Source organism: Rhinolophus sinicus, chromosome 3 (genome assembly GCF_057876585.1).
Source record: "Rhinolophus sinicus isolate RSI-liver-muscle chromosome 3, RSI-T2T, whole genome shotgun sequence".
Classification (NCBI taxonomy): Eukaryota; Metazoa; Chordata; class Mammalia; order Chiroptera; family Rhinolophidae; genus Rhinolophus; species Rhinolophus sinicus.
Window position 1 is genome coordinate 192,573,705 of NC_142503.1, and position 26,161 is coordinate 192,599,865.

Sequence of the window (26,161 nt, forward strand, 5' to 3'; positions counted from 1 at the left end):
GGGAACCAGTTTTGGGATTTACTTATTCTACTGTTGTTTTTTTTGGTTTCTAAATTAATTTCTGCTTTTATTATTAATTCCCCCTTTTCCTGAGTTCTTTATTTTATTTTGGTGTTCTTTTTCTAGCTTTTTGAGTTGGGTGTTAATTTAGTTATTTTAATATTTTTGATATAGTCATTTCATGCAATGTATTTTTCTTCGACACTTCCTTTAGCTGTAGCCTACAGATTCCTGAAAATGTCAGGCTTTTATTACTATTTTCAAGAAGTTGTGCAATTAAATTTTGTATTTTGCCATTGACCCAAGAGTTATTTAAAAGCATACTTGTAAATTTCCATGTGGAAGGAAATTTTGTTTTTTTAAAATTTTGTTAATTGATTTTTATTTTTATTGCATTATAATCTGAGGATGATATTTGCATTATTTTTATTCTTTGGAACTTACTGAGGTTTTCTTGTGGCCTAAGATTTGGTCAGTTTTTGTGAGTGTTCCATGTGTACTTGAAAAAAAGTTGCAATCTCTATTTTTAGGGTTGGAGTTTGATATAGATCTATAAGATCTACCTTATTTATGTTGCCTAGGTCTTCACCTTTATTAATTTTTAGTATGCTTGATTTTGGATTGTGAGGTATGTTAAACTTATCCCATTATTAGTGTGTTTCTGTCTTATTTCTCCTTGTATTTCCTGTAGGTTGCTGCTTAATAAAAATTACTGCTGTTATTGGGTACATAAATATTAGTAATTGTAATATCTTCATTGTGAATTGTGGCCTTAAACATTATTAAGTGTCCTTCTTTATATATTTTAATGCTTTTTTGGTCACAATTCCCCTTTGTCAGATATCAAGATTATGACCCCGTTTTCTTTTTGTGTTTGCCTGATATATCTTTTTCCATCCTTTTATTTTTAACTCTTTTGAATCTCTTTGTTTTAGGTGTGTCTTGTATTCTGCATAGTGTTGGATTTTGCTTTATTAGCCAATCTGAAAATCCTTTTCTTTCAATAGGTGAGTTAAGCCCATTTACATCTATTGATATGATTAATATGTTTGGCCTCAGTTCTATCATATTGTTTTATTTTTATGTCTTTTATAGCTATACTTTTTCATTATGCAGTGGGTTGTATCTGCTTGGTTGTTTTATTGTTTAACGTTATACTAATACTTTTATATACCATTAATCCATTTTTTAGGATTTAATTGATTTCTTACATTGAACAATATTGATATTAGCTTGTAAACTCTTCTTCTCCCTTGCTCCTTCAATCCCAATATCTGATCAAAATAATATCTTTGTATTTCCAGTTAATGTCTATTAGGTGATCATATCCATATGCAGTCCTTATTTCCCCACCCCAATTTTTGATAATCATATTATATTATATCTACTATATTCTCTCCTTTATAACCATGGTTTAGCTTTGTTCTACAGGTATATTTATATTGAACGCTTACCACTGATTCTTATATTACTGTCTCTTAGTCTCTTTGGTTTCCTGAATGTCCTTTTCTAATAGATTTCTTTGAAGGGCACACAGGATCAATGTACCCTGAGTTTTGGCAAGTTTACATATGATAGTTTGTTTGCAGCTTTGTACTTGGAGGTCAGTTTGGGCAGGTATAACTTGCTTAACTCACATTCCCCTTCCTTGAGTATCTTAAATTTATTACACTTTTTTTTTTTTTTTTTTTTTTTTTTTTTTGCGGGGGAGCGGAAGGGGATGGCGGGCAGAGCATTAACAATTGTTGAAAAGTCTGGTGACAATTTTGGTTTCCTTCTCTTATTAGTGACTTAGCGTTTTTGCCTGGTTGCCCAAATGAGTTTTTGTTTTCTTTTAAAGTAGTTATGACTCAGTGTAGGCCTTGCTGAAATGATTGTGGTATATCCTCTCAATATGTAATTTAGAGTTTTTTGTTAAATTTTAGGAAAGTATTCTGGAATTATAGTTTTATGATTTATTTTGTTCTATTGTTTGGCATTCTTTGCAATCCGTATCTTATGTATATTGGATCTTTTTTGCTGCTTGTCTGGATGGATCAATTTCTACTGAATGTTTTTAAAATCCCTTCATTTCTTTTGAGTTTTTTAAGAATCAACTGTACAATATACTTTTATTAGTCTATATGTGAACTAGTCTATTCATGATCATTCTGTACGTATATAAGTATTATAGCAATATATTTGTTTAGCTCTTAAATTGAGATGTCAAATATAAATTAAAAATTGAAATTATTCAGTTGAATATTATCATTCTCATAAATCCAAACGTACTCATTATAAGTAAGTACAAGCATTTATGTCATTATGTCTCCTAGTGCAGATATGCCCAAGTACCTGCGTATTGGAATACATGTTATTTTTGTCCTGTTTTTTGTTTATTATGGAGATAGTTATATATAGTAATATTCAGCCATTTTGACCGCATAGTTGAATTAATTTTGCTAAGTATAAACAGTAGTGTAACCACCACCCTACTCAGTATAAAGAACAGCCCCCTTACCCTGAAAAGATTCCTGTACCTCTTTGATCTTTTTTTTTTTAAGGAGGGTGCAGTTCACCATGGCCTATGCGGGGATCGAACCAGCAACCATGGTGTTGTTAGCACTGTGCTCTAACCAACTGAGCTAACCGTCCACCCCCTCCTCTTTGCTCTTGATCCCCTTCCTCTAGCCACGGTCCCAGGCAGACATTGATCTGCTATTTTATGTCACTATAGTATTGCCTTTTCTAGAATTTCCTATAAATGAAATCATTTAGTACGTAGTCTTTTCTGTGTGACTTCTTTCATTTAGCTTGAAGGTTTTGAGATTTATTTGTGTTATTGAATGTATTAATATTTTGTTCTTTTTATTGCTCTGTATTCCATGGTATGTATATATTGGTTTGTTTCCAGTTTTTGGCCATATGAATAATGCTGCTAAAAGTATTTGCATACATGTTTTCATGGGGACATATGTTTTTAATTCTCTAAGGTGAATACTTAGGAGTAGAATAGCTTGACAGTATGGTAAATGAATATTTCATGTAATAATATTGCCATATTGTTTTTCAAAGTGTCTAAAACATTGTGCATTTCCACCAGCAGTGTGGGAGCGAGTTCCAGTTTCCCCATCCTGACCAACACTTGGTATTGACAGTCTTTTCGACTTTTGTCACTCCAGTGAGGGTGTAGTGGTATCTCATGATGGTCTTAATTAGCATTTCTCTGAGAACTAGTGATATTGACCATGTTTCTTGTGCTATTGGCTGTTTGTATATCTTCTTTTGGGAAACGTCTGTTCCAATCTATTCATTTTTTATTAAATTTTTGGTCTTCTATTTAATGAGTTGTAAAAGCTTTTTATATATTCTGAATACATGCTCTTTGTTTTGAAAAATTTTGCTTCCATTCTGAAGTTTACCTTTGTGTTTTCGTAACTATGACTTTTGAGAAATGAGACTTTCAAATCATGAAGTACATTTTATCAATTTTTTCTTTTATCATTGGTGATTTTGGTATTCTGTTTAAGAAATCTTTGCCTAACCTAATGATACCAAGATTTTCTCCAATATTTTTTTCTAGAAATACAATAGTTTAATCGCTAACATTTAGGTTTATTTTTGAGTCAGTCTTTACATGTGGTATGAGGTAAGGTTTGAGGTTCATTATTTCCTTATACAGTATCCAGTTGTTCCAGCACCATTTGTTGTAAAAGCGATCTTGACTCCGTTGAATTATCTTGGTACCTTTGTTAAAAATCAATCAACTGTATATGATTGGGTGTATTTCTAGACTCCATTCTGTTTACTCATTTATATGTCTATGCTTATGCCAGTGACATACTGTCTTTATTACTGTAAGTTTATAGGGAGCCTTGAAATCAGGTACTATAAGTCCTCCAACTTTTTCAAAATTGTGTTAGCTGTTTTAGGTCCTTTGCTTTCCATGTAAACTTAAAAATCAATGTGTCCTTTTTGTTTTTTTTAAAGAAGGTTACTTGGGCTTTGGCCTATAGATCAGTTTGAGGAGGATTATTCTTTTAACAACATTGAGTTTTCCAGTCCTTGGAATGATATATACGCACACTTATTTAGGTCATGTTTAATTTCCTATTGTAATATCTTGCCACATTGCTCATTAAATGTATTCCTAAGTATTTTTGTGAATGGAACTGTTTTCTAAATTTCATTTTCTAATTGTATGGTGTTAGTGTAGAGAAATATAATTGATTTTTGTATGTCGATCTTATATCCTGTACCCCTGCAATGTTCACTTATTAGTCTAGTAGATTTTTGGGGGTATTACTTAAGGTTTGCAACACATGCCATCACGTTGTCTGTGAATCAAGTTTTACATCTATCTTTACAATCTTTATACCTTTTGTTGCTATTTATTGCCTTATTGCACTAGCTAAGACCTCCAGAACAATGTCCATGAAAGTGGTGTGAGTGGATATCCTTGCCTCTTGGTTTTGGGTAGAAATCTTTGAACCTTTCACACTATTAGATCAACCTTTCATTCTTGAAATAAACCACATTTGGTCATGATACATATCCTTTTAAAATAGTGTTGTATTTCATTTGCTAATAATTTGTTAAGGATTTTTGTATCTATGTTCGTGATTGTTATCAGTCTATAGTTTTCTTTGTGCTTGATATCTTTGTCTAGTTTTGGAATCAGAGTAAAATTGGTCTCACAAAATGAGTTTGGGAGTGTTTCACCTTTTTTTTTTTTCTGAAAAAGTTGTATAAAATTGATGCTTGTTTTTCCTTAAGTTTTTGATAAAATTCAGCACTGCAGCCAGGTCTGAAGGGGGTGGTGGTGGTTATTTGTGTGTGTGGTGGGGGGAAGATTTTAAATTTTAAATTCAATTTATTGATATAGAGCTGTTCAATTTTTTTTCTTGTTTTAATTTCTTCTTGGTCAGCTTTGTTATTTGTGTCTTTCAAGGAATTTGCCCATTTTGTACTTTTGATAAATTTGCCCATTTATTGACCTAAAGTTGTTTGTAATAATTCCTTTTTATCCTTTCTATATCTGTAGAAACTGTTGCTATGTCCTTTAATTCTGATACTGGCAATTTATGTCTCCTTTTTCTTGACTTATGTGGTTAGAGGTTTATCAATTTTATTGATCTCAAAGAACCAGCATTTGGTTTTGATTATTTTTTGTATTGTTTTTCCGTTTTATTGATTCCTGCACTTATTTGTACTATTTCCTGCCTTTGCTTTGCTTTGGATGTAATTTGCTCTTTTTTTCTAGTTTCTTAGAGTGAAACCTTATTTTATTGATTTCAGACCTTTCTGCTTTTCTAATACAGACACTTAAAGCCATAAATTTCCTCATAATGCATCTACTTTAGCTGCATTCCACAAATTTTGATAGGTTATATTTTCATTATTGTTTAGTTCAAAATATCCTGTAATTTAGCTTATATTTTTCTTTGACCCAAAATTTCTTCAGAAGTATGTTGCTTAATTTCCAAATAGTTGGGATTTTTCTTGGTTATTTATTGTCTTTGATTTCTAACAATTCCATCTTTGTCAGAGAACATATCTGTAAGATTTCAGTCTTTTGGCATTAATTGAGACTTATTTTATGGCTCCAAACATGGTCTGTACTAGTAAACATTCCATGTGCACTTGGAAAGAAAGTATATTCTGCAACTCTTGGGTGATGTGTTCAAATCTTCTATGTCTTTGCTGATTTTTGTCTAGTTTTTCTATCAGTTGCTGATAACAGCATATTGCAGTCTTTAACTATGATTATGGAATTGTCTATTTTTCCCTTTAAATCTGTCAATTTTTGCTTCATATGTTTTGAAGTGGAAGTGCTGTTACTGGGTTCATACTCATTTATGATGGTTGTATTTTCCTGTTGAATCATCTATTTTATCATGATGAAGTGTCTTCTTTGTTCTTGTTAATATGTTTAAAAGATCTAGTTATCAGATATTAATAATGCTACTCCAGCATACTTTTGCTTACTGTTTGAGTGGCATATGTTTTCCATTCATTTTCTTTCAACCTTTAAAATTTTCCTGTTTGCTTCTTAGGTATTGTCTTTTGCATTTTTAAGTAAAGATTGACCTGCAAATTATAATGTACAGCATTAATTTTTCACAGTTATCATACAGTTAATAATACCATTTTATTTAAAATATAGAAATCTTGCAGACTTTATGGGTCCATATCCGTCTTCATTTCATAGTTGTTATGTAATAACGTAGTTGTTACATTAGTGTAATATATCTACATATGTTGTATATCCCAAAAGATAATGTTATTATTTTAATTTTAAAGTTATATGGTTGATAAAGAAATTAAGAAGAAACAGGAAATAGTATCTTTTGTATTTACAAAGAGATTTACCATTTCTGATGCTCTTCGTTCTTTTCTGAGGATCTCTGTTTCTATCTGGTATCATTTTTCTTCATCCCCCAAATTTTCTTTAGCCTTTTTTTTTTTTTTGGTAACACAGCTTTGCTTGTGACCAGATTTCTTCAGTTTCTTTATCTGAAAATGTCTTTATTTTGCTCTTATTCTTGAATGATATTTTTGCTGAATATAGAATTCTGCTTTGACAGTTTTTTTTTCCCTTTAGTACTTCAAAGATATTATTCCATCTGACCTTCACGGTTTTAGAGGAGAATTCAGCAATCAGTTGTAATATGTCTGTAATATGTATGTAGTATATTTTTCTCTTGTTCCTTTTAAGATATACTGTTTATTTCAGGCTTTTAACAGTTTGAGGATCATATAGGCTGCTAGATGTTTAGTCTGTTTGGTGTTTGCTTATCATTTCGTGTGTGAAAAAATTTTTTTAAAATTAAATTTGGGACATCCTTGGCTATTATTTCTTCAAATATATTTTCTCTCCCATTCTTTCAGTCCTCTCCTTTTGGTATTTCAATTACACATCGTTAATTTTACTGTTTGATGTTATGTAACAGGCCTCTGAGGTTCTGTACATTTTTTCCCCCCAATCTTTTTTTCCCTATGTTTTTCAACCTTCAATACCTTCTATTGATCTATTTTCAAGTTCATGTACTCTTTCCTCTGTCATGTCCATCCAGTGAATTTTTAATTCAGAAATTCGTATTTTTCACTTCTAGAATTTCCATCTTGTTCTTCTTTTATTATTTTTATTTTTCTGTTGGGACTTCTTATTTCTCTGATGAGAGTTTCATGTATTGAAAGCATGTTTTGTTTTACTTCATTGAGGATAGTTATAGTAGTTGATTATACCTGTCTGTTCCAACATCTGTTTCATTTCATGATCGAACTAGACTGATTTTCTTTTCTTCGGAGAATGTGTTTCATTTTCTTGGATCTTTGTATGTCGGATAATTTTGGATTGTATCCTGGACATTATATATGTTAAGTTGTGGAGACTTTGGGTTCTATTACTTCCCACTGGTGACTAGTGTTGCCTTTATTTTAGTAGGTTATTTTCTTGGCTGGGCTTGAACTGCAAACTCGGTTGCTTGTGCAGTAACTCCTTCCTTTGTTCAGATCGTTTGCCTTTAGCTGGGTTGCTTTGAGTCTGTTTTTGACTTGTGTGGTTCAGGGGCCAGTCAGGGAGGTGGCTATTCAGAATCTGCCTGTCCCCTTTCCCCTGTGGGTGTCCCCCACTTGCTTCAACATCCGCTGTTTGTCATGCTTTCCTTTGCTGGTTCCCCAGGTCAGAAAGATTGTGGGTTTTTCTATGTCTGCCCTCACCGCTATGCATGGACTGCACTTAGCCTCAGGCTCAATGCCACAGAGATGGGAATTTCCTCACAGAGCTGCCTGTCTCCCCTCTTCCTTGGCAGCTGGATTCCCTCTCAGAGTCTGTCTGCTTCTGTCCATTCTCCTCTGCTCTCACGCAGTTGCCTTTTCGTCATGTCCAAGCCTTGCGGTAGTTTTATGGGAGAAATGGAGGAGGAGCTGTCGGTAGAGGTTTATTTTATCATAGCCAGAAACCTCTTTATTTCTGTTTTTAAAGAAAATAAATTCTATTAAATTTATGGAAAGGGTGACATTAGTTAATAAAATTATATAGGTTTCAAGTGTACCATTCTATAATACATCGTCTGTATATTGCATTGTGTGCTCACCATCCAAAGTCAATTCTCCTTCCATCACCATATATTTGACCCTTTTTACTCTCATCTACCACCTCCCCCTAACCCCCTTACCCTCTGGTAACCATTAAACTGTTGTCTGTGTCTATGAGTTTTTGTTTGTTGGTCCTGTTTGTTTATTGCTTTCAGTTTTCTTTTTTTTTTTTTAATATTTTTTTATTGGGGAAGGGGAACAGGACTTTACTGGGGAACAGTGTGTACTTCCAGGACTTTTTTCCAAGTCAAGTTGTTGTCCTTTCAGTCTTAGTTGTGGAGGGTGCAGCTCAGCTCCAGATCCAGTTGCCATTGCTAGTTGCAGAGGGCGCAGCCCACCATCCCTTGCTGGACTCGAGGAGTTGAACCGGCAACCTTGTGGTTGAGAGCCCACTGGCCCTTCTGGGAATCGAACAGGCAGCCTTCAGAGTTAGGAGCACGGAGCTCCAACCACCTGAGCCACCGGGCCGGCCCATATTGCTTTCAGTTTTATATCCCACATATGAGTGAAATCATATGGTTCTTGACTTTTTCCATCTGATTTATTTTACTTAGCATAATAATCTCAAGATGGATGCATGTTGTTGCAAATGGCAGTATTTCATCTTTCTGATGGCTGAGTGGTATTCCACTGTATATATGCCACATTTTCTTTATCCAGTCATCTATCAAATGACACTTTAGCTGTTTCCATGTCTTGGCCACCATGAATAATGCTGTAGTGAACATAGGGGTGCATATATTTTTGTGAATAAATGTTTACAAATTTTTCGGGTAGATATACAGAAGAGGGATTGCTGGCTCATGTGGTAACTATATTCTTAATTTTTTTGAGGAACTTCCATACTGTTCTTCATTTCTTTTTAATTTTTAAGGATTCCTTCTTTCCATGTTTTATTTCTCTTACACATTATCCATTGTGTTTATTTATTCCTATGTTTCTACTGGTTGAGACTCCATTTTAAAAATATTTCCTTTTTTATTTCTAATTCTCTCCAGAGTTCTTTCACCTTCTTTTTTGTTTTTTGTTTTTTTAAATTGTTTCATTTTTTTTCAATTACAGTTGACATTCAATATTATTTTATATTAGTTTCAGGTGTACAGCACAGTGGTTAGACATTTATATTAGATTGGTGCAAAAGTAATTGTGGTTTTTGCAATTATTTTTAACCTTTTCAACCGCAATTACTTTTGCACCAACCTAATATAATTTATACAGTGATCCTCCCGCCTGTCACTATACATTGTAGTTACAACATTATTGACTATATTCTCTATGCTGCACTTTACACCCTGTGACTATTTTGTAACTACCAACTTGTATTTCTTAATCCCTCAACTGTTTTCACGCAGCTCCCCAAACCCCACCCCCTCTGGCAACAGTCAGGTTGTTCTCTGTGTCATGAGTCAGTTTCTGTTTTGTTTGGTCTTTTTTTTTTTTTCTCTTTAAATTCCTCATACAAGTATAAGCAAGATCATATGGTATTTGTCTTTCTCAGTCTGACTTATTTCACTTAGCATAATAACCTCTAATCCATGTTGTCCCGTCACCTTTCTTTTTACAACCTCTTTTCTCTAGTCACTTAATTTCAGTGTGTTTAATAACACAGTTTCAATCCTTTTCTTAATTTCTTTTTGCTTGTTTTGAAATATGAGGTTACAGTTTTCATCTGTATAGTGCACATGTCTCTGCTTCTTATTCTCTTTCTCTTGTGATAAATTTGTATGGGATTTTCTGTTGCTCATCTTTTAAAGAAAGTAAGTTTTGTTGTAATTTTAGGAGGGAGGGGAAGGTCAGGATAACTTTATGGCTCCTCTTCTATGTTCTTGTTTTGCAAAGTAAGAAAAAAAACGTTCTTGTACTTTCTGAGACTGGCTTTCTTTGGTTCCCTTCCCCACTTTTATTTGGACTTTCTCCTTTGCATCTAATATCCTTACAGGGTTCAATTGAGATTCTATTCCCAGCAGTTTCTTCTGATCACAGGGCTTTATCCTGAAAGTAGCCTTGGTTTGTTTTCAGATTTGATGTGCTCCCCTTACCATAACTCTTATTACCTGAGGAATCCCCTCCCTGCTTTGACTTCTGTTTTCATGTTGGTCGCCATAGTTCTCTGTGAGTACCTGTGGATGATTTGGGAGCTCCCCTGTCCCGAGGACCGTCAGTGGCCCCATGTCCTTCCTGGTGTGGATGCTGCTACCGCATGGGCGTGTAGCTGTCAGAAGTTTGTCCTCATCCTCTGAGAGTTGGTTTATAGGGCTACCTTGTCACCTAGTTTTGTTGTAGATATTGTCAGCCAGTGTTGGGGTTGCCATCCTCATCAATCTGTCTGTTTTTAGGTGAGGGGCTTGGGTTGATTAAAAAACTCTGCTATTGCCACTGCCCTCTTCCCAGAACCCTTCCCTTTTAGCATATTTAACCTGACTCTCTTTTAAACCTTGTTCTCTGGTATTTAAGATCCATTTCCTGAATAAATGGCTGCTGTTGTTAGAACTAGACTTGTGACTCTTCGTCCACTCTCTGTGTCTGTGTCAAGATGAAATCATAGCAGCCTCTTTAGTCCTTTTTTCCTGTTGCCACTAAGAGACGACCAACACTTGTAACTATGGGAACTTTCAAATCAGTGGCAAAATTGTGTTTTCCTGACACTATTGAGTTTGGGCTTACTCTTCAGTAAATAATGCAGTGTGTTATTACTATATGCTATATACATGCTCGGCATGAGACTATAAAGAAAATCAAGGGAACACTTCATAGAAAAGTTAGAAAAGTGTTTACCTTTATGGTGAGTGAGGGGGATGAAAGTAGAGATCGATACAGATAAGGTACAGGAAATGTTCTTTTTATCTGGGTGGTGGGTCTTGAGTGTGCATTTGATATTATTTTTGAAACTGTATATGTATTAATAATTTATGCCATCTTTCATACCATGAAGATAAGGTAAGTAGGGACACAGTTTGAATTCAGTATCCTTGAGAGTCCATTCTGGGGACGTCACAGAGCAAGGTCAGCAGTGAGTGAGTCCAAGAAAAGCAGGGTTCATCACAGTTGGGGATTTTGGTGGATGCAGAAGTGTGAGCCAGGTACTGGGTCTTTCCCAGGAGAAAGGACGCATGGGAAATACATTTTTCATAAATGTCTTTATTTTTGATTTGCGGTTTGCTTGAATATAGATTTCTACTTTGAGAATAATCCCCCCCCCCCCCCCCGCCCCCGGGTTTTAAAGGCCTGGCTTCATTGTCTTGCTTCCAGTGTTGTTTTGAGAAGTCCAAAGCCATTCTGATTCCTGGTCTTTCCTAAGTGACGTAAATTGTTAAAAAATCTCTAGAGGCATAGAGAATCTTTTGTTTGTCACCAGTTTCTGATCTTTCACAATGATGTGCCTTGTTATTTTTACTCAGTGTGATAGGCCTTTTAATTTGCCATATTCTAAAAATTTCTTAACGGTTTTGTTAATGATTTAAACCCTTTTAGTTTTGCTATTGCCATTTCTGGAAATCCTTTTATTCTGATGTTGGACCTTCTGGATTAATCAGTTCTTTCTTATTTTCTCTCTCTCTCTCTCTTTTTTTTTTTTTTTCTGTATTTTCGGGAAATTTCCTCAATTGTCTCTTCTAGCCCTTCTATTGGTTATTTAATTCTAGGATCACATTTTCAGTTTGCAAGGACTTTTCTGTTTGGTTTGTTCTCTGCATTTGAAAAAAATAAGGAACTCAACATTCATTCTCGGATAGAGTATCTCATCTTTCTTATATTAGTAACAGTTTTTTTTAAAAGGTTTTCTTCTGTCTGGCATCTACTCACTCTTTATATCTTAAATATGATCTCTGATGAGAGACCTTCGCAAATCATCCAATGTAGAGAAGCTATTATTTTTTTCCAAGTTGATTTTCTATTCCTTCTGATCTGCTTTCCATGTTAGAGGCTTCATTTAGGTAGCTGGCCATCCTTTCCTATCGTCATGCTTAACGGTTGGGATTAAGGAGCTGACCTGAGCATGTTGGGGGGCCATTTATTGGGAGACCTTTAATGTCACTCTCTGCCATCAGATCTTTCCTCTTTGACTGGTTAGGTTCACAGAAGGAAGGAGAAAAAAAGAGGCTTCCAGTCTCCAGCCTGAAGGGTAAGGGTCTGGCTGCTAGGTGTTGGGTGAGGCAGGCAGAGGTTGACTCGGCTCTGTACTCAGTATTCATACTTCATATACCCACCAAATCCCCTTGGTTTAGGTAGGTTACCCCAGTCTTCAGCTGTGTTTGGTTTCTTCCATTCCATAAACCCTCCGGTATATATTTTCTTTAGACAATAAACTTCAGATCCATTGAGTTGGGGAGAGGTGCTCTCTTAGGGATGTGAGGTAGGTGAGAGAATTTAGGGATCCTGTTGCTTCTTGGGCAGCTTTCAGCCAATTTTTTTTTCTCTCTCTCATTCCTGCTCCACACCTCTAGTTCAGAGTAATCTGGTGTTGCCAGTTCCATGCCTTTTGAGAATTTTGAGATGCCCGTTGTTCATTCTCAGCTTTCCTTGCTGTTGGCCTGGGCTTCAACTCTCTGGTCTGCCAAGGCAATTGCTGCTTGTCTGTTGGCTTTCCAGCTCCTAGAATTATGTTGCTGTGTGTCTTCTTGCCTGTTGTTCCTTTCTTCTTATCTGGAAAAGATCCTTTTACTGTAGTTTGGTGGCATTTCAGGTGTGTATGATGGAGATGATAGTGTTTACTTTGTAGCCTTAACCCAGAAACTTTTCCCCATTTTTCCACATCTGGCATCTACTTATTCTTTATATCTTAAATATGATCTCTGTTGAGAGACCTTCCCAAACCATCCAATGTAAAGAAGGTATTTCCTATGTCCTTCTTTATTCTCTATTTTAGGCCCCCGTATGGTTCTTCATAGACCTGTAAAACAAAAATTTTTTTTTGGTCCTTTTTGTTCATCTTTGACACTTTATGATACACACCATGAGATTAGGGGCTGTAGCTGTCTCACGCACTGTTATATCACTAGTATTTGGCACATCATTGATCCTCAATAAATATTTGCTTAATGAGTAAAAGAACAATTTATGTGTAGACTGTGCAAATTTTTAAAATTGATAACAATTCCCTCAGTGTTTTCATGTATAGAAAAAGAAGGGCAGGGGAATAAACTAGCACCTACCACATAGGATTGTTGTAAGGATAAAGTGCTTAGAATAGTGCCTGGTACATAGTAAATAAATACTAAAGAAATGTTATGTTTTCAAGAGTCTTAAAAAGAGTCTCCAAAGAGTTTTAATTTTCTATTGAATTAATCAGTTTTGATCAAGTTAGAGAAAATCTTGTATGATGGATTGAATTGTTCTTGAGGATTGTGTAGTACGTTCTCAGTCACAGCACATCTGAATTTCAACTCCAGGTTTATCATGAACCTCAACTTGCACTTCAGTCCTGTCTGTACTTTAACAGGAAAGTAGGATCCCAGATATTTCCCAGAGTTTGTCTATGTAGCCAGACATTTAAATTTCAGGGTAGTGCTGTTTATAATTCATCTTCTTATTTAGGCAATTCTGGGATATCTGCATCTTTTTTGGGAGTATAATTTATTTTTGGTGCAATCATTTTCTTTTGAAATGGAGTCACACTGATTGGACAGATGGTTGATAATTCAAATATGACTTGAGTATTTCACTTAGACATGGAAACTTAAAGAATGATTCAGAGTCATCAGCCTCTGTATATCTCTGAAATCATTTAATTTCCACCAAATTGCTCCTCAGTTCCTCAAAAATCTATGATTTTAGAGAGCTCAGTATGTTTAGCAATGGAAGATTGAAACTTTCTCTAATTTTCATCTGCTAAATCCATATGTCTGGATTTATACTTCCTTGAACAAATCAGTAATACTCTTGTTTTCCTATTCCCCTTCCCACCTGATCCTTGCAGTTTCAACTATAGTATTCAGATGTCTTGTCACATCAGGAAAAAAGTACAACCTTGTGAATCACTCTTTGGGTGGGATGGGAGGTACTTAAAATTTGGCCTCTTCAATCTCAAAATCTTTTTTTTTTTTTCATATAGTAAATTTAATTGTTTTCATACATTTGACCTAATTCTCAATTGCAAAACCTTGATCTGAGGAAGCTGCCCAGTAAACTTTAAAAAACAAGCTTCTATAACCTAACCTGATTGCGTGAAAATAAAAATAGAGCTCCATATTCCATTTCAAATTATTACTGGTATCCAACAAACACTCAATTTGAAGAAAATTTACTGCCTTTATGACTTTCTCCATCACACTATGAAATGAATCTGACTTTCACAGTTCCTAGCATAAACTCTTCTGACCAAATAGTTCAATAGAAACAGGAACAGCAATCTCCTCTTTTGACTTGAATAAATTGTTTTTCCCCTTTTCTTTATTGCAAGTGCCCCATCTCTGGCAAATGAAGTGCTTCCGTGTAAAACTTACTCCAGCTGGCAGTTGTTTAGGTCTCACTAATTCATGCATGAAAGCATTGGATGATTTTAGGTATCTATGTGTTGTTTTTTTTTAATGCCCTAAAAATGTACAATGGGCTACAACTAGTTCAATTGTTTCTTTTCATAGGTGATATGTTAGAAAGTAGCTTTATTATTTACCTCCTGTATGATTTTGAGCAAGTTACCTGACTTTAAGCCTTGGTTTTCTCATTGGTAATATGGGAATAATTATAATAACACAACTATTATTTTTACATTTAGTGGCACAACGTAAACACTCAGAATTTATAATTATTACTGTGATTACTGTGACCCAGAAGATAAGGATTATGTCTTTTTCACTGTTGATTTATTCATACCTCAAAGTGCCTAGCACATTAGTGAGTGTTCCATCAAAAGCTGATGAATGAATAAAAGCACTGATATCTTTCCCTTCACCTTTGCTGTTTAACTTTTGCTTAATGTGTAAAATTCCCTAGAACTCCTGACATATTGTTTTTCACAAGTTAATTGCTCAAAAATGTAACAGCATAATGTATGTGGAAGTGCTTTGAAAAATGTAAGTGGCTATACAAATGTAATTGATGATGAGGATGGCGGTGACTTCCCTCGCCAAAGAATGGGTGTATTCGTTGCTGACCTCTCCTGTCTGCTGAAAGTGCCAGGTAAAGTGTGCCACCCAGAACTAAAACCGACTGAAGAATATATATGTAAGTATATGAGTATTTGGAAGAATCAACAATGAAATTTGTGACCTGTGACATCCTTTTGCTTTTGAGGGAGATTTGACTGTTTGGCTCTCTGAATATTTGTATCCTTTTCTGTTACACTTCATTTGTGTTTTTTTTAATGAGATTTTCCTTTCAGTTAAAGAGGATGACCATCCTGAAAGGAGGATTATTCTTTGATCAAGGATTTGCAAAGAGCCCTGGTTCCTCCTGGAACGCCCAACCCGTGCATTGTGGCGTTGTTCTCCCTTCATCTCCATTTCTGAGTATCTTTATTATTAGCTACATTTATTTTTTTATTCTTTAAAGAAGACGACTCTCTAAATATAGAACTGGATTTCAGTACCAAGTGCACTAGCAGATTGTGTACGTGTGTGTGTGCGTGTGCAGGGGATTATGCTTGATTTTGCTGATGAAAGATCACGGCTGTGTTTTCCTTATTCCACAGGTTACTCTATTTTAAAGGACAAAGTATTTGACTAGGAGAGGGGAAGGAGAAGGATCTCACATGTAATTGCTAGTTATAGTAGCAATTTATATCTACTGTGTGCCAGTCCTTGTGCTAAGTAGGTTATACATGTAATAGTTTAAAATCCCCATTTTATAGTTTAGAAAATTGAGGCTCAGACAAGTTCATTACCCTAGTTCTCGTAGCTGGTAAGGAGAAGAGCCTGAATTCAAATGACACCATTTAATTGACTCTAATTTTCTGTATGATTTGAACTCTGGGTTCCTCCTGTAAAACGGTGTGTGTGTGTGTGTGTGTGTGTGTGTGTAAAAAGCTCTAATCGTTGGGGGTGGGGTGACAAAGGGAGTTGAGGTGACGCTTGTAGTAACTGCAGGAAATTACAGATGTATAATGAAATAAGTGATGACAGGCTTGGAGAAGCTGGAACATAGGGGCAGAAATGGAAATAAAGAGGGGCGACAGGTCCATATGGTCTGTGCCTTCCTTAGGTGTCTGGTTAGGGCAAGTTAGAGTTGTGACACTAGAAGGGAAGGAGGAATGGTGCATATAGAATTTGGAAAATGCCCCTCATGCGTCTTGTTTGTCTCCTGATATGAAGGGATTTATTTGTTCATTTTATTGGGGGTGGTAGCGGTATTCTGATTATGTTATAAACATCTTATAGTCAGAGGTTAGTTACAGATTGTACTGAAGTATTTGTAAGTGAAATAATCTGATTAATAGCATTTGCTTTAAATGCTCAATCAAAACAATTGCAGTAGGGAATAGACGGTGACTACTAAAGTTGAGTATGGGGTATGCGGCTTCATTTTACTTTTCTCTCTACTTGTATGTGTTTAAAATTTCTATAGTAAAAAGTAAATGAATCCTCCCCGCCCCCCCCAAGCTCTATGTGACAATAAAGGATAAACAGAAAAGAGGCAATTATACTAATGAGGACTTCCAAGGTGCAATGGGCTAAAAGGATCCAAGTAACTGGAATTTTAGCCTTAGTGGATATTAGAGCTCCAAATTCGGGTCTGTTTCTATGACATTATCCCTAGCCAAAGTTCCCTGTGCTTGAGTTCTTTGACAGTCTGAGGGGTGAAAGTTGTGTCCCCAAATGGTACAGGTAGCTGGGGTACCTTCTGCCCTCGTGGGGTTCTTCTCTGTGGTCATTATCTACCAGAGGAAGGGAGCTCATTCTGAATGGAACGCAACTAATTTCAGCAGTGCTAAGCCCTATACATGTATTTTCTACTTTTACTTCTAAAATAATTTTCCCCCCAATGTCCTTCCTAGGGGTGTGCCTCTCTGAAAGGTGTTTCACATTCCTTCACCTAGAGGCACCAGTTCTAATCCTCTGTTGACACTGACTCAGAGGCTGAGGACTGTTGATATTCATTCCTTTGCTCTGACTGTTCTCTGAGCTCGTCAGGTGAGACTGGGGCACATCAACCTATGACTCCAAGGCCATGCCTGGTTTCTCATGCAGTTGGTTGCTTAGAGTGGGACTCTCTGTGCCCCTCTGACTCTTGGAAGAGGCCTTCCCTGCTCTTTCTCCATCCTTGCAGGCACAAGTCCACCTTGGGCCCTTCAGTTGGCTTTCAGCCAGACCAACTCCACACCCCAAAATGGCTCATAGTGGAACTGGAGGCTTTGGAAGAAAATGATACAGTAGTTCTTGTGATACAAATTGTTCTTCCTATAAGTAGTAGGAAGAAGAGGTAGAGGGAACTTTAGTGTCATATCCAATATCCCAAACTAGCCCATGAAAGGCATATAAATTCTAAACTGCTTTGTTGTACCAAGAATCATGTGATATGTGAATGCGTTCATTCATTTATTCAGTCATCCATTCTTTCACCAAACATTTATTTAGGATAAGAGACAAGACACTTATTAAATACTGGGTATACAAAAATAAAAGAGACAGTTTCTGATTTCAAGGAGCGGATAGCCCAGTGGAGGAGACAGTGAGTGAGTTAACAATGATAGTTTATAGTGGTAAGTGCTATGACAGAGGGAAGCCCTGTGGGCTATGAAAGTGCTGAGATGTATCTAAAGCAGCTTGTGGTAGGGAGGGACAGTTATCTACAGCAGAAGTGGTTACCGCTGAGTGTTGAATAATTCTTAGGAGGTGGCCAGTGAGAGAAGTACAGATTGCATTCCCGTAGAGTGAATATTATGTGCAAAACCAGGGAAGGTGGTGTTTCTGCGTCAGTATGGCTGAAGTGTGGTAGGTACATATGGAAAAGACAGAAGATGAAACTTGGCAGATGAGCAGGGATCTGTTCATGCTGGACTCTATATGCTAAATTAATTATTTGTATTTCAACCAGCAGCTTATGAGGAAATTTGCATTTTAGAAAGATCACTTTGGATGTCATGTCAAAAAAGGGTCAGAAGGGAATAGTCTGGATACTACAGCAATAATCTATGAAAGAGACTGTGCAGACTTGAATTAAGGTGGTATACTCGTAAGTATTGGTGAAGAGAGTAGATTTTAGAGAGGATTTCTAGATAGAACCAATTAGCCTGAGAATCTACTGGATATAAGAGACATTTTGAGAGACAAAAGTGGTGATTTAAGACAGATATGCAGGGTGAGTAAGAAGGATGTTTGATTCCTTACTGATCTTCTAATCAAGAGAAGAAATGAAAAAGGTACCAGGAGTAATTTTCACTTTAACCATTGTGATGAATATATTATAGCAGTCCAAATTTTTGAGGTATTCTTTATTTATGTCTGTCATTTCTCAATGAAAGTTTAGACTGAAGAGAAGATGAACACTTTATAAAGAGGCAATGACAGCAAATCCATACAACCATGGACTTTATGTAAAAGAAGACACCAATAAAAAAATAAGATGGAATTAGGATATGTACATTCACATCTACAATATTAGTAACCAACTTTTGCAAAAAATGCAAGGGAAGTATTATTTTAATTTCTCATTTGGCAAACAGAAAATAACGAAACAAAACAAAACAAACTAGAACCCCTGAGGCTCAGAGATATTAAACGATTTGCTTGAAGTCACACATAGCTTTAGGTGGGAACTCACATTGTATCCCAGAGCTCGCTGCAGGACATTGCAATAACTCCAGGACCGTCACCCAGCATGGTTAGGGTCCAAGACATGAAAAGTGAAATGAGTGGCCTATTTGAAGAAAAAAGGAGAGAAAATACTGAAAATGATAATGAAGAACCTATAGAAACCTTTGGAATATATATCAAATGAAATGATGATTTGGAGTTCTAGTGGAATGAGAGATGGTAGGAGAATAAGTCATGAAAAAGAGTTCTGCATTATTTACACATCACACGAATGTTATCTGGAAATTACTTATTTGTGTAAATGAAATTAGAATTTTAAAGAATTTTTTTAGAGAACATCGATAGGTGATAGGACAACTGACATTTACATTTTCAATTCATTTCAACCACTGTTTTAAGGTTGACCATCTGCTCTGTACCTAGCGTTGTGAGAAGACCTAAGGGAGTTACAAATGATAATAAGATAGTTCTATCCTCAAAGATCTTAAAGTGTTGTTAGGATACTAGATTTGCAAACATGAAGCTATTTTAGATTCTTTTTTTTTTCTTTCTTTCTTTTTTTTTTTTTTAAGGAGGGTGCAGCTCACAGTGGCCCATGTGGGGATCGAACTGGGAACCTTTAGGTGCTACCAGCACCACGCTCTAACCACGGAGCTAACCAGCCACCCCAACATGAAGCTATTTTAGAACCACACAGAACAGTTTATTATTAGTGATAAGTTTATATAATGAAGTGACAAAAGTTTTGAGGCAGATAATGAGTCGTCAGAAAAGGAACATAGTGATGGAGTCTGGAGTCTATTCAAAGGCTTCATGAATGTATGATTCTTAAGATGGGCCTTACACGATAAAAGGGAATTGATTTTTCAAGAAAAAAAAGTGTGGGACTAATGAAGTAAACAAGTTTCGTTTTGTTATTTCTAAAAAAAAAAAAATACTAAAACAGATTTAGTTTAATATTTCTTCTGTTCGCTACAGTGTTACTTAGAAACATTGGAAATAATCTAAATATCAAACAATAGAATAAGGGAAGTATTAATGTTTCATGCTATATCATGCAATTAAATATTATTAAGCAAGTAAAAATAATTAAAGAACAAATGTGGCCTGGTGGAGAAGTCTGGCTTATAGCCAGTTAAACTATGATGTTCTACCATTTACTAGCTTTGTACTTTTGGGCAAGTCACTTATTCTTTTGAGCTATGGTGTATTTAACTTTAAATGGAAATGATAACCACTTTGAAAAATTATTGTAAGAATTAAAAATAATGTATGTAGAGCATCTGGTAAATAGTGGACATTCAAAAAGTAGTGGACATTCAATAAATATTATTCATATGTATACTACTGGTATGTAAAAGATACCATCATTCTGAAAGGAAATTCTCAATCATTACCAAAAGCTTTCAAATGAGTATTTTCTATTGGATGTGGCAATACCACAATTAAAAATTTTTTTCTGAGGAAATAACTAAAGATGTATACACATATTTAAAAGGATATTCTTTGCAGCACTGAATAGGATAGTGAAACATAACCCAAAATTTCACAAATAGGTGATTGGTGAAATAAATTATGATTCATTTACATAAAGGAAAATTATAAAGCTATTAAAATGATGATCCCAGTAGAAATGTATGTCTGATACACCATGTTTCCCCGAAAATAAAATTTACCCCGAAAATAAGCCCCAGTTAAGATCGTCAGCCAGACGGACGCATTTAGTACATTTTGATGATGTTTCAGAAGATGATATGACTGTATTTGAATAAATGCAGATTGTTGTACATGAACAAATAAGACATCCCCTGAAAATATGCCCTAATGCATCTTTTGGAGCAAAAATTAATATAAGAGCCGGTCTTATTTTCGGAGAAACACGATAGAAAGTGAGGAAAGCAGATTCTAAAAGTATCTACTATAAAATCCCATTTTTATAAGTGTATATTTATGCATAGAAAATTTTCTAGAAGGATAATATACCAAAATATTGACTATGGTTGTCTCTGAATAGTGGGCCATTAGGTGATTTTTATTTTTCTCATTGTGCTTATCTGAATTTTTTACTTTTATGGTAATGAGCATAGATAATGAAAAATTTAAAAGTGGGAATGAGCCGTTATTTAAAATATTTAGTGACAAAATACTTAAGATTTAAAGAAACAATGATTTAAAACTTCCGTATTATATGATCCCAATTTTGTTACAGTTTTTTATATCTATGCTTAAAATGAATGACTGAATTTTGCTTTTGTGGCTCTGTCTCTCAAAACATAGCAAAGGTTCGATGTAGAGATAGGATGAGTAGTGAAGTAGCAGCAATCAGCCTGGATAAAAATCATCACTTTCTCAGAACCCTCCTCCCCTTTTGTGTTTTCTTCATTTTTCATCACAACTTTAAAAGTTGCCTTTTTTGGCTATTTTCATAAAGAAACAAAGTTTAACCACTGCCAAAATCCATTCTCTTCCACCCTCCTTCTTTTTCTTTCATCCTTACTAGGACCCCCAACCACTAGTTGCTAGGCAGATACATAGTTCTTGGACCCTACTGTCCATTGGGGAGAGATAGTCAGCAATCACCCAAATAAGTATATAATTCAAAACTGTACTAATTACTGTGAAGAAAAGGATATTATGACACAGAAAAATGGGAGGGGAGGTCAGGAATCAGTTTAGACGGGGAGATCAGCAAAGACCTCCAGGGGGAAGTGTGAGTAGGTGTTAGCCAGATGAAATGTGGAGGGAAGAGCATCCTAGGAAGAGCGACAAGCACATACAAAGGTTGTGGCAACAAATAGCTTTGTGTGTTCAAACAACTGGGGCAAGAGCGAGTGTGTCTGGCTCTTGTGGTGTGACATGAGTTCGGAAGGTAGGCAGGGACGTGGTATATTATGTTAAGGATTTTGGATTTTATTCCGAGGGCAGTGGGCAGTCAATGAAGGATTTGCATGAAGCTGTTTATATTTCAAAAAGATCTCTGGCTACTGTGTTTCCCCGAAAATAAGACCTAGCCAACCATCAGCTCTAATGCGTCTTTTGAAGCAAAAATTAATATAAGACCCGGTCTTATATAACATAATTTTTTATATATATTATTTTAATATAAGACCGGGTCTTATGTAATAATATAATATAATATAATATAATATAATATAATATAATATAATATAATATAATACCAGGTCTTATATTAATTTTTGTTCCAAAAGGTGCATTAGAGCTGATGGCCCAGCTAGGTTTTATTTTCGGGGAAACAGTATACAGTTCAGGTAACTGGCAGAGATAGCGCTGAAAGCCTTGTGGATGGATGGGATTGCCTGTGAAGAGGATTTTGTGAGAGACAAATGGAGAGTCTGGGTCTGAGCCCTGAGGAATTCCAACATTTAAACATCAAGGAATGGGGGAGATGGCAAAGCACGCTGAGAGGGAGACATTAGGGAGGTGGAAGGAAGATGATGAGAATGTGGTGTTGGGAAGACAGTGGGAGAGTTTCAAGGAGGCAGGGGTTGGCTGTATGGAATGTGCTGAACAGTCTAGTAAAATGATGACTCGGTGCCCATTGGATTCGGCAACATGGAGGCTCTAGGTGACGATGCAGAAAGCAGGGTCAGTGTGGTGGCAGCGGTGGGAGCCAGGTGGAGTGAGTGGAAGAGAGAACTGGAAGTGATGGAGAGATGAGCGTGTACACACTCTAATGGTGGATTTGAAGAGAGAGGCCGATAGCTGGGGGCGGATGTCAAGTCTAGTGAGAGTTTTTTTGTTTCCCTTTCACAAACATTATTTGAATGCGTATGGAAATAATTCAGCAGGGTGGGAGAGATGCGTAATGTAGGACAGACAAGTGATGGATGCAGGGCACTAGTGGTGGAATTGCTATTTAATAGGAAATGGAAACAAGGAGATGCCGGTAGGCCTTTGATATCTATCATATGCTGAGTGTATACTGGGTGCTATGCTAAGTGATTGGCACAGTAAGTGATGTGTTATTCACAATAGCCCCATGAAGTTGTTATGATTAAACCCATTTTACAGATGAGGAAACTGGGGGTTAAGTGGAGATAGAGCCAAAATCTTAATCCAGACCTGTTTGATTTCAGAGCTTGGACTTACAATCTTATAGGGTTTCTGCTCTAGGATGGCGTATTAGTCAGTCTGCTAGGGCGGCCATAACAGTCCCACCAAGTAGGTGGTATAAACAACAGAAATTAATTTTCTCACTGTCCTAGAAGCCAGAAGTCCAAGATCAAGGTGTCGGGCTGGTTTGATTTCTCGTGAGGCCTGTCTCCTTGGCTCGCAGATGGCTCCTTCTCCGTGTGTCCTCACATGGCCTTTTCTCTGTGCGCATGCATCCCTGGCATGCCTCCTGTGTCCTAATTGCCTCTTCTTCTAAGGACACCAGTCACACTGGAGTAGAGCCCACTCTGAGGGCCTTGTTTTAATTTAATCACCTCTTTCAAGGCCTTATCTCTAAATACAGTAACATTTTGCGATTAGGACTTCAGTATGTGAATTGGGAGGAGGGGACAGTAATTCAGGCCATAAAAGGTGGCTTCTGTTTTCTTAAAGTATAAGGAAAAGAATGGGTGTGGGAGGAGCGGGATGAAACAATGATTGCCTCAGGGTCCCTTGAGGTAGGAGATACTTTGTTTATATCCATCCAGCCCAATTATCTGAGTTTCTGCAGCAATATTCAAGAATATTGTTGGAGTAAAGAACGAGAACTCTGTGCTGCGATGCGTCTGCTTGGTGCTCACAGGGGCTTACTAACCAGTCAAATGACATCCCTTCTGTGCAAGGTTGAAATGTAAATGAGCTTTATTCATATTCTCAGCACAATTACAAATGACTCTATGTCACAGACCCTTCTGGCTCTTCTCAAATAGTTGAGAACTTGCCATTAAATAAACCTATGACTTGCTAAGATTATGTTGCATTCACCAATGCAAAAATAAGCTGGAACATTTTTCCAAGCAGTTCTATAAATTGTCTTTTATGATTACTCATCACTACCTTTGTTCTTCTTTCTCCCCCACTTCCTTCTCTTCACTCATCATTTATTGAGTACCTACTAGATGTCTGACAGTAGGAATAAAAAGAGTCAACAATCTAGGATGGGAGACAGATATGTATATATACAAACCCCGCAAGTGATGTGTTATTATTAAAGTAATAATTCATGTGTTCATTTATCCCACAAATATGTCGAGGGCCTACTATGTGCCAGGCACTGTGTTAGGCTTGGGATAGAGATATGAGTAAGATTTAGTTTCTGCCTTCAAGAAATTTACAAGCTGGTATAGAAGAATAAACAGGTAAGTAAACAAAGACAATGCTATGTGACATTTGTAAATTATTAAAAGATCTCGAAGAACGGTGTGACTCTTGTCTCTGCTTTCCCTTGCATGTTTAGATACCCATTGAAAGGAGCCATGGCTGCATTTTAACAAAAGGAACTATGAAAAGAACATTCATTTCACAAACTTTTCTGAATGCTTGCTGTTGTTTTATAGTGATAATATTGTACTCTTGAATTCTGAGCAAGCATCGAATTGGGGGAATCCATGATTTTTCTCCTCATTTGAACTTATTGTCTACAACCTGTACTATCCACACCTTTTTTAGGTGGTGGAATGATTAACAGTTTTCCTGAAATACTCAACAGAACCCTGCTGATTATTAAAGCTTGAGAAAAGTCACAGTTACAAAGCATTACTGTGATGCTGGGTGAGCAGAAAGCATATGCTGGCCTAACACATATCTCAAATATTTGGAACTTGGTGCTGTGTATTAATGTGGGGGTTCCCTGTATTGTGATTTAGAAAAAGATGAATAGCTGAGCTGAAAATGGATTTGTGTAGATTATGTAATCGAAACATTTTCAAGTATCACTTATTTTTACCTTATATCAGGAAACAAGTTATTTACAAGCAAACATGGGGTTAATTGAGACAATGGGTATAAACTTGTTGCTTTCTTCAGAGGTGATATGCTATACACACTCAAGGTATTATCCGCAATCTAGACTTATTTTTTTGTGGGAAAATGCTAGCTGTATTATGGAAATGTGTAGGTAGTAAGAGAAAGAGGGAAATCTGATAAATGAGATATGTGGGATTTAGAATCAATGACTAACCTAATAACAGTTGAAAATTGCTTTGATGTCATGCAGTAAGCACCCACTACCTTCATAATAACTGCATTTCAGAATCTTATTCTAGAGTACGTCGTAATAGTGGAGAGAGCGCTGGATGAGAGTCAGGATTTACAAATTCTAGTCTAGATCTGCCATTGAAGACCTTATGTACCTCATTTCCCCCATCTTTAAAATGAAATGGTTCCGGAAAAAGGTCTCTAAGGTCCTTCCAGTTCTGATATTTCATCATTCTGTGATTCTGTGTCCCACGCCTATCAAAAGCATTTTGACATTCTTTAAGTTGCTTAAGCCAGAATTTCAGTTAGAATGCATCCAGGAGCCTAATTCCATGGGCTGTTGGGAACAGCATGGCCTTGCTTCTCCAGGACTTGATATGTCTTCTGTTAACTGCTGACAGTGAGCCATTCCACCCAAAAGGCTCCCTTGGTAGCCTTAAAGATTGAAAGGACAAATGGACAGTGTTGAGAGCTCTGTGGAAGAGGAGACCTGAGAGACGTTGATCATCATGGCCCCTTGGGATTTGCAAAGAGGAATGACTAGAACTGGGCCATTCACTGCTGCCAGGTCAAAGGTCAGGTCAGGAATGTGGACAATGCTGGTGACTCCAGGTAGGTCTAGGAGGGTAAATAAGCCTATTTAGTCCCTCCTGAATCTTGAGAAGATCTGGGCAGCCAAGCTCAAAAAGCTTAGGAAGTCTCATTTCTGAAATTCCTTGGACGAAAAATGTCATATTCATTTTAAAAATATTTTTATTAGCACCTAATCATTGTATTCTTAATCTGATACTAAGTTAATCTATTCTTGATAGTCTCGCAGTTCAGACATTCGTTAAACATGCCTTTATGATCACTTACTGAGTTAAAAATCTGGTTTTGACTGATGCTATTATTCAGTGGACTCCTATATTTTGGGATTTTTAGAGTGTTGTTGAAAGACCTTTGAGTTTTCTCTTTCAGTTTCAGTTGAGCAATATTATATATAATTCTCTGATGGCAGAGATTTATATCTATTATTATTTTGTTAATAATAAGCTAACTTGGGGGTGATTATAAAATGATTTGGAGTACTGCCTTTCTTAGTGATAAAAAAAAAGTAATGGATAATTTGTGAATAGGATATTAAATCAGATAACTAAAAGTAATTTTGTGTGCTGAATACAAGTATAAGGAATTAAAGGTCTTTTGTAATTGTTTCTATCATGACATTCCGGTAAAAATTTACACATTTTTCTAAAAATACT

General features: G+C 36.1%; 1 protein-coding gene across 17 annotated transcripts in view; it reads left to right on the forward strand.

The window, feature by feature from the left end:
* UNC79 (unc-79 subunit of NALCN channel complex) overlaps nt 1–26,161 on the forward strand; it is a 233,386-nt gene that overhangs the window by 7,503 nt on the left and 199,722 nt on the right. For 12 of the 17 annotated variants that reach the window (XM_074327011.2, XM_074327007.2, XM_019745573.3 and 9 more), the window contains exon 2: nt 25,319–25,529. The exons of 4 other annotated variants lie outside the window; for them this stretch is intronic. In XM_074327011.2, coding sequence (XP_074183112.2) covers nt 25,427–25,529 — 103 coding nt within the window. In that variant the 5' untranslated portion in view covers nt 25,319–25,426. Of the gene's footprint in view, nt 1–935; nt 1,008–25,318; nt 25,530–26,161 lie in introns of all 17 variants that reach the window. One more of the 17 variants, XM_074327009.2, reaches the window with a different exon arrangement.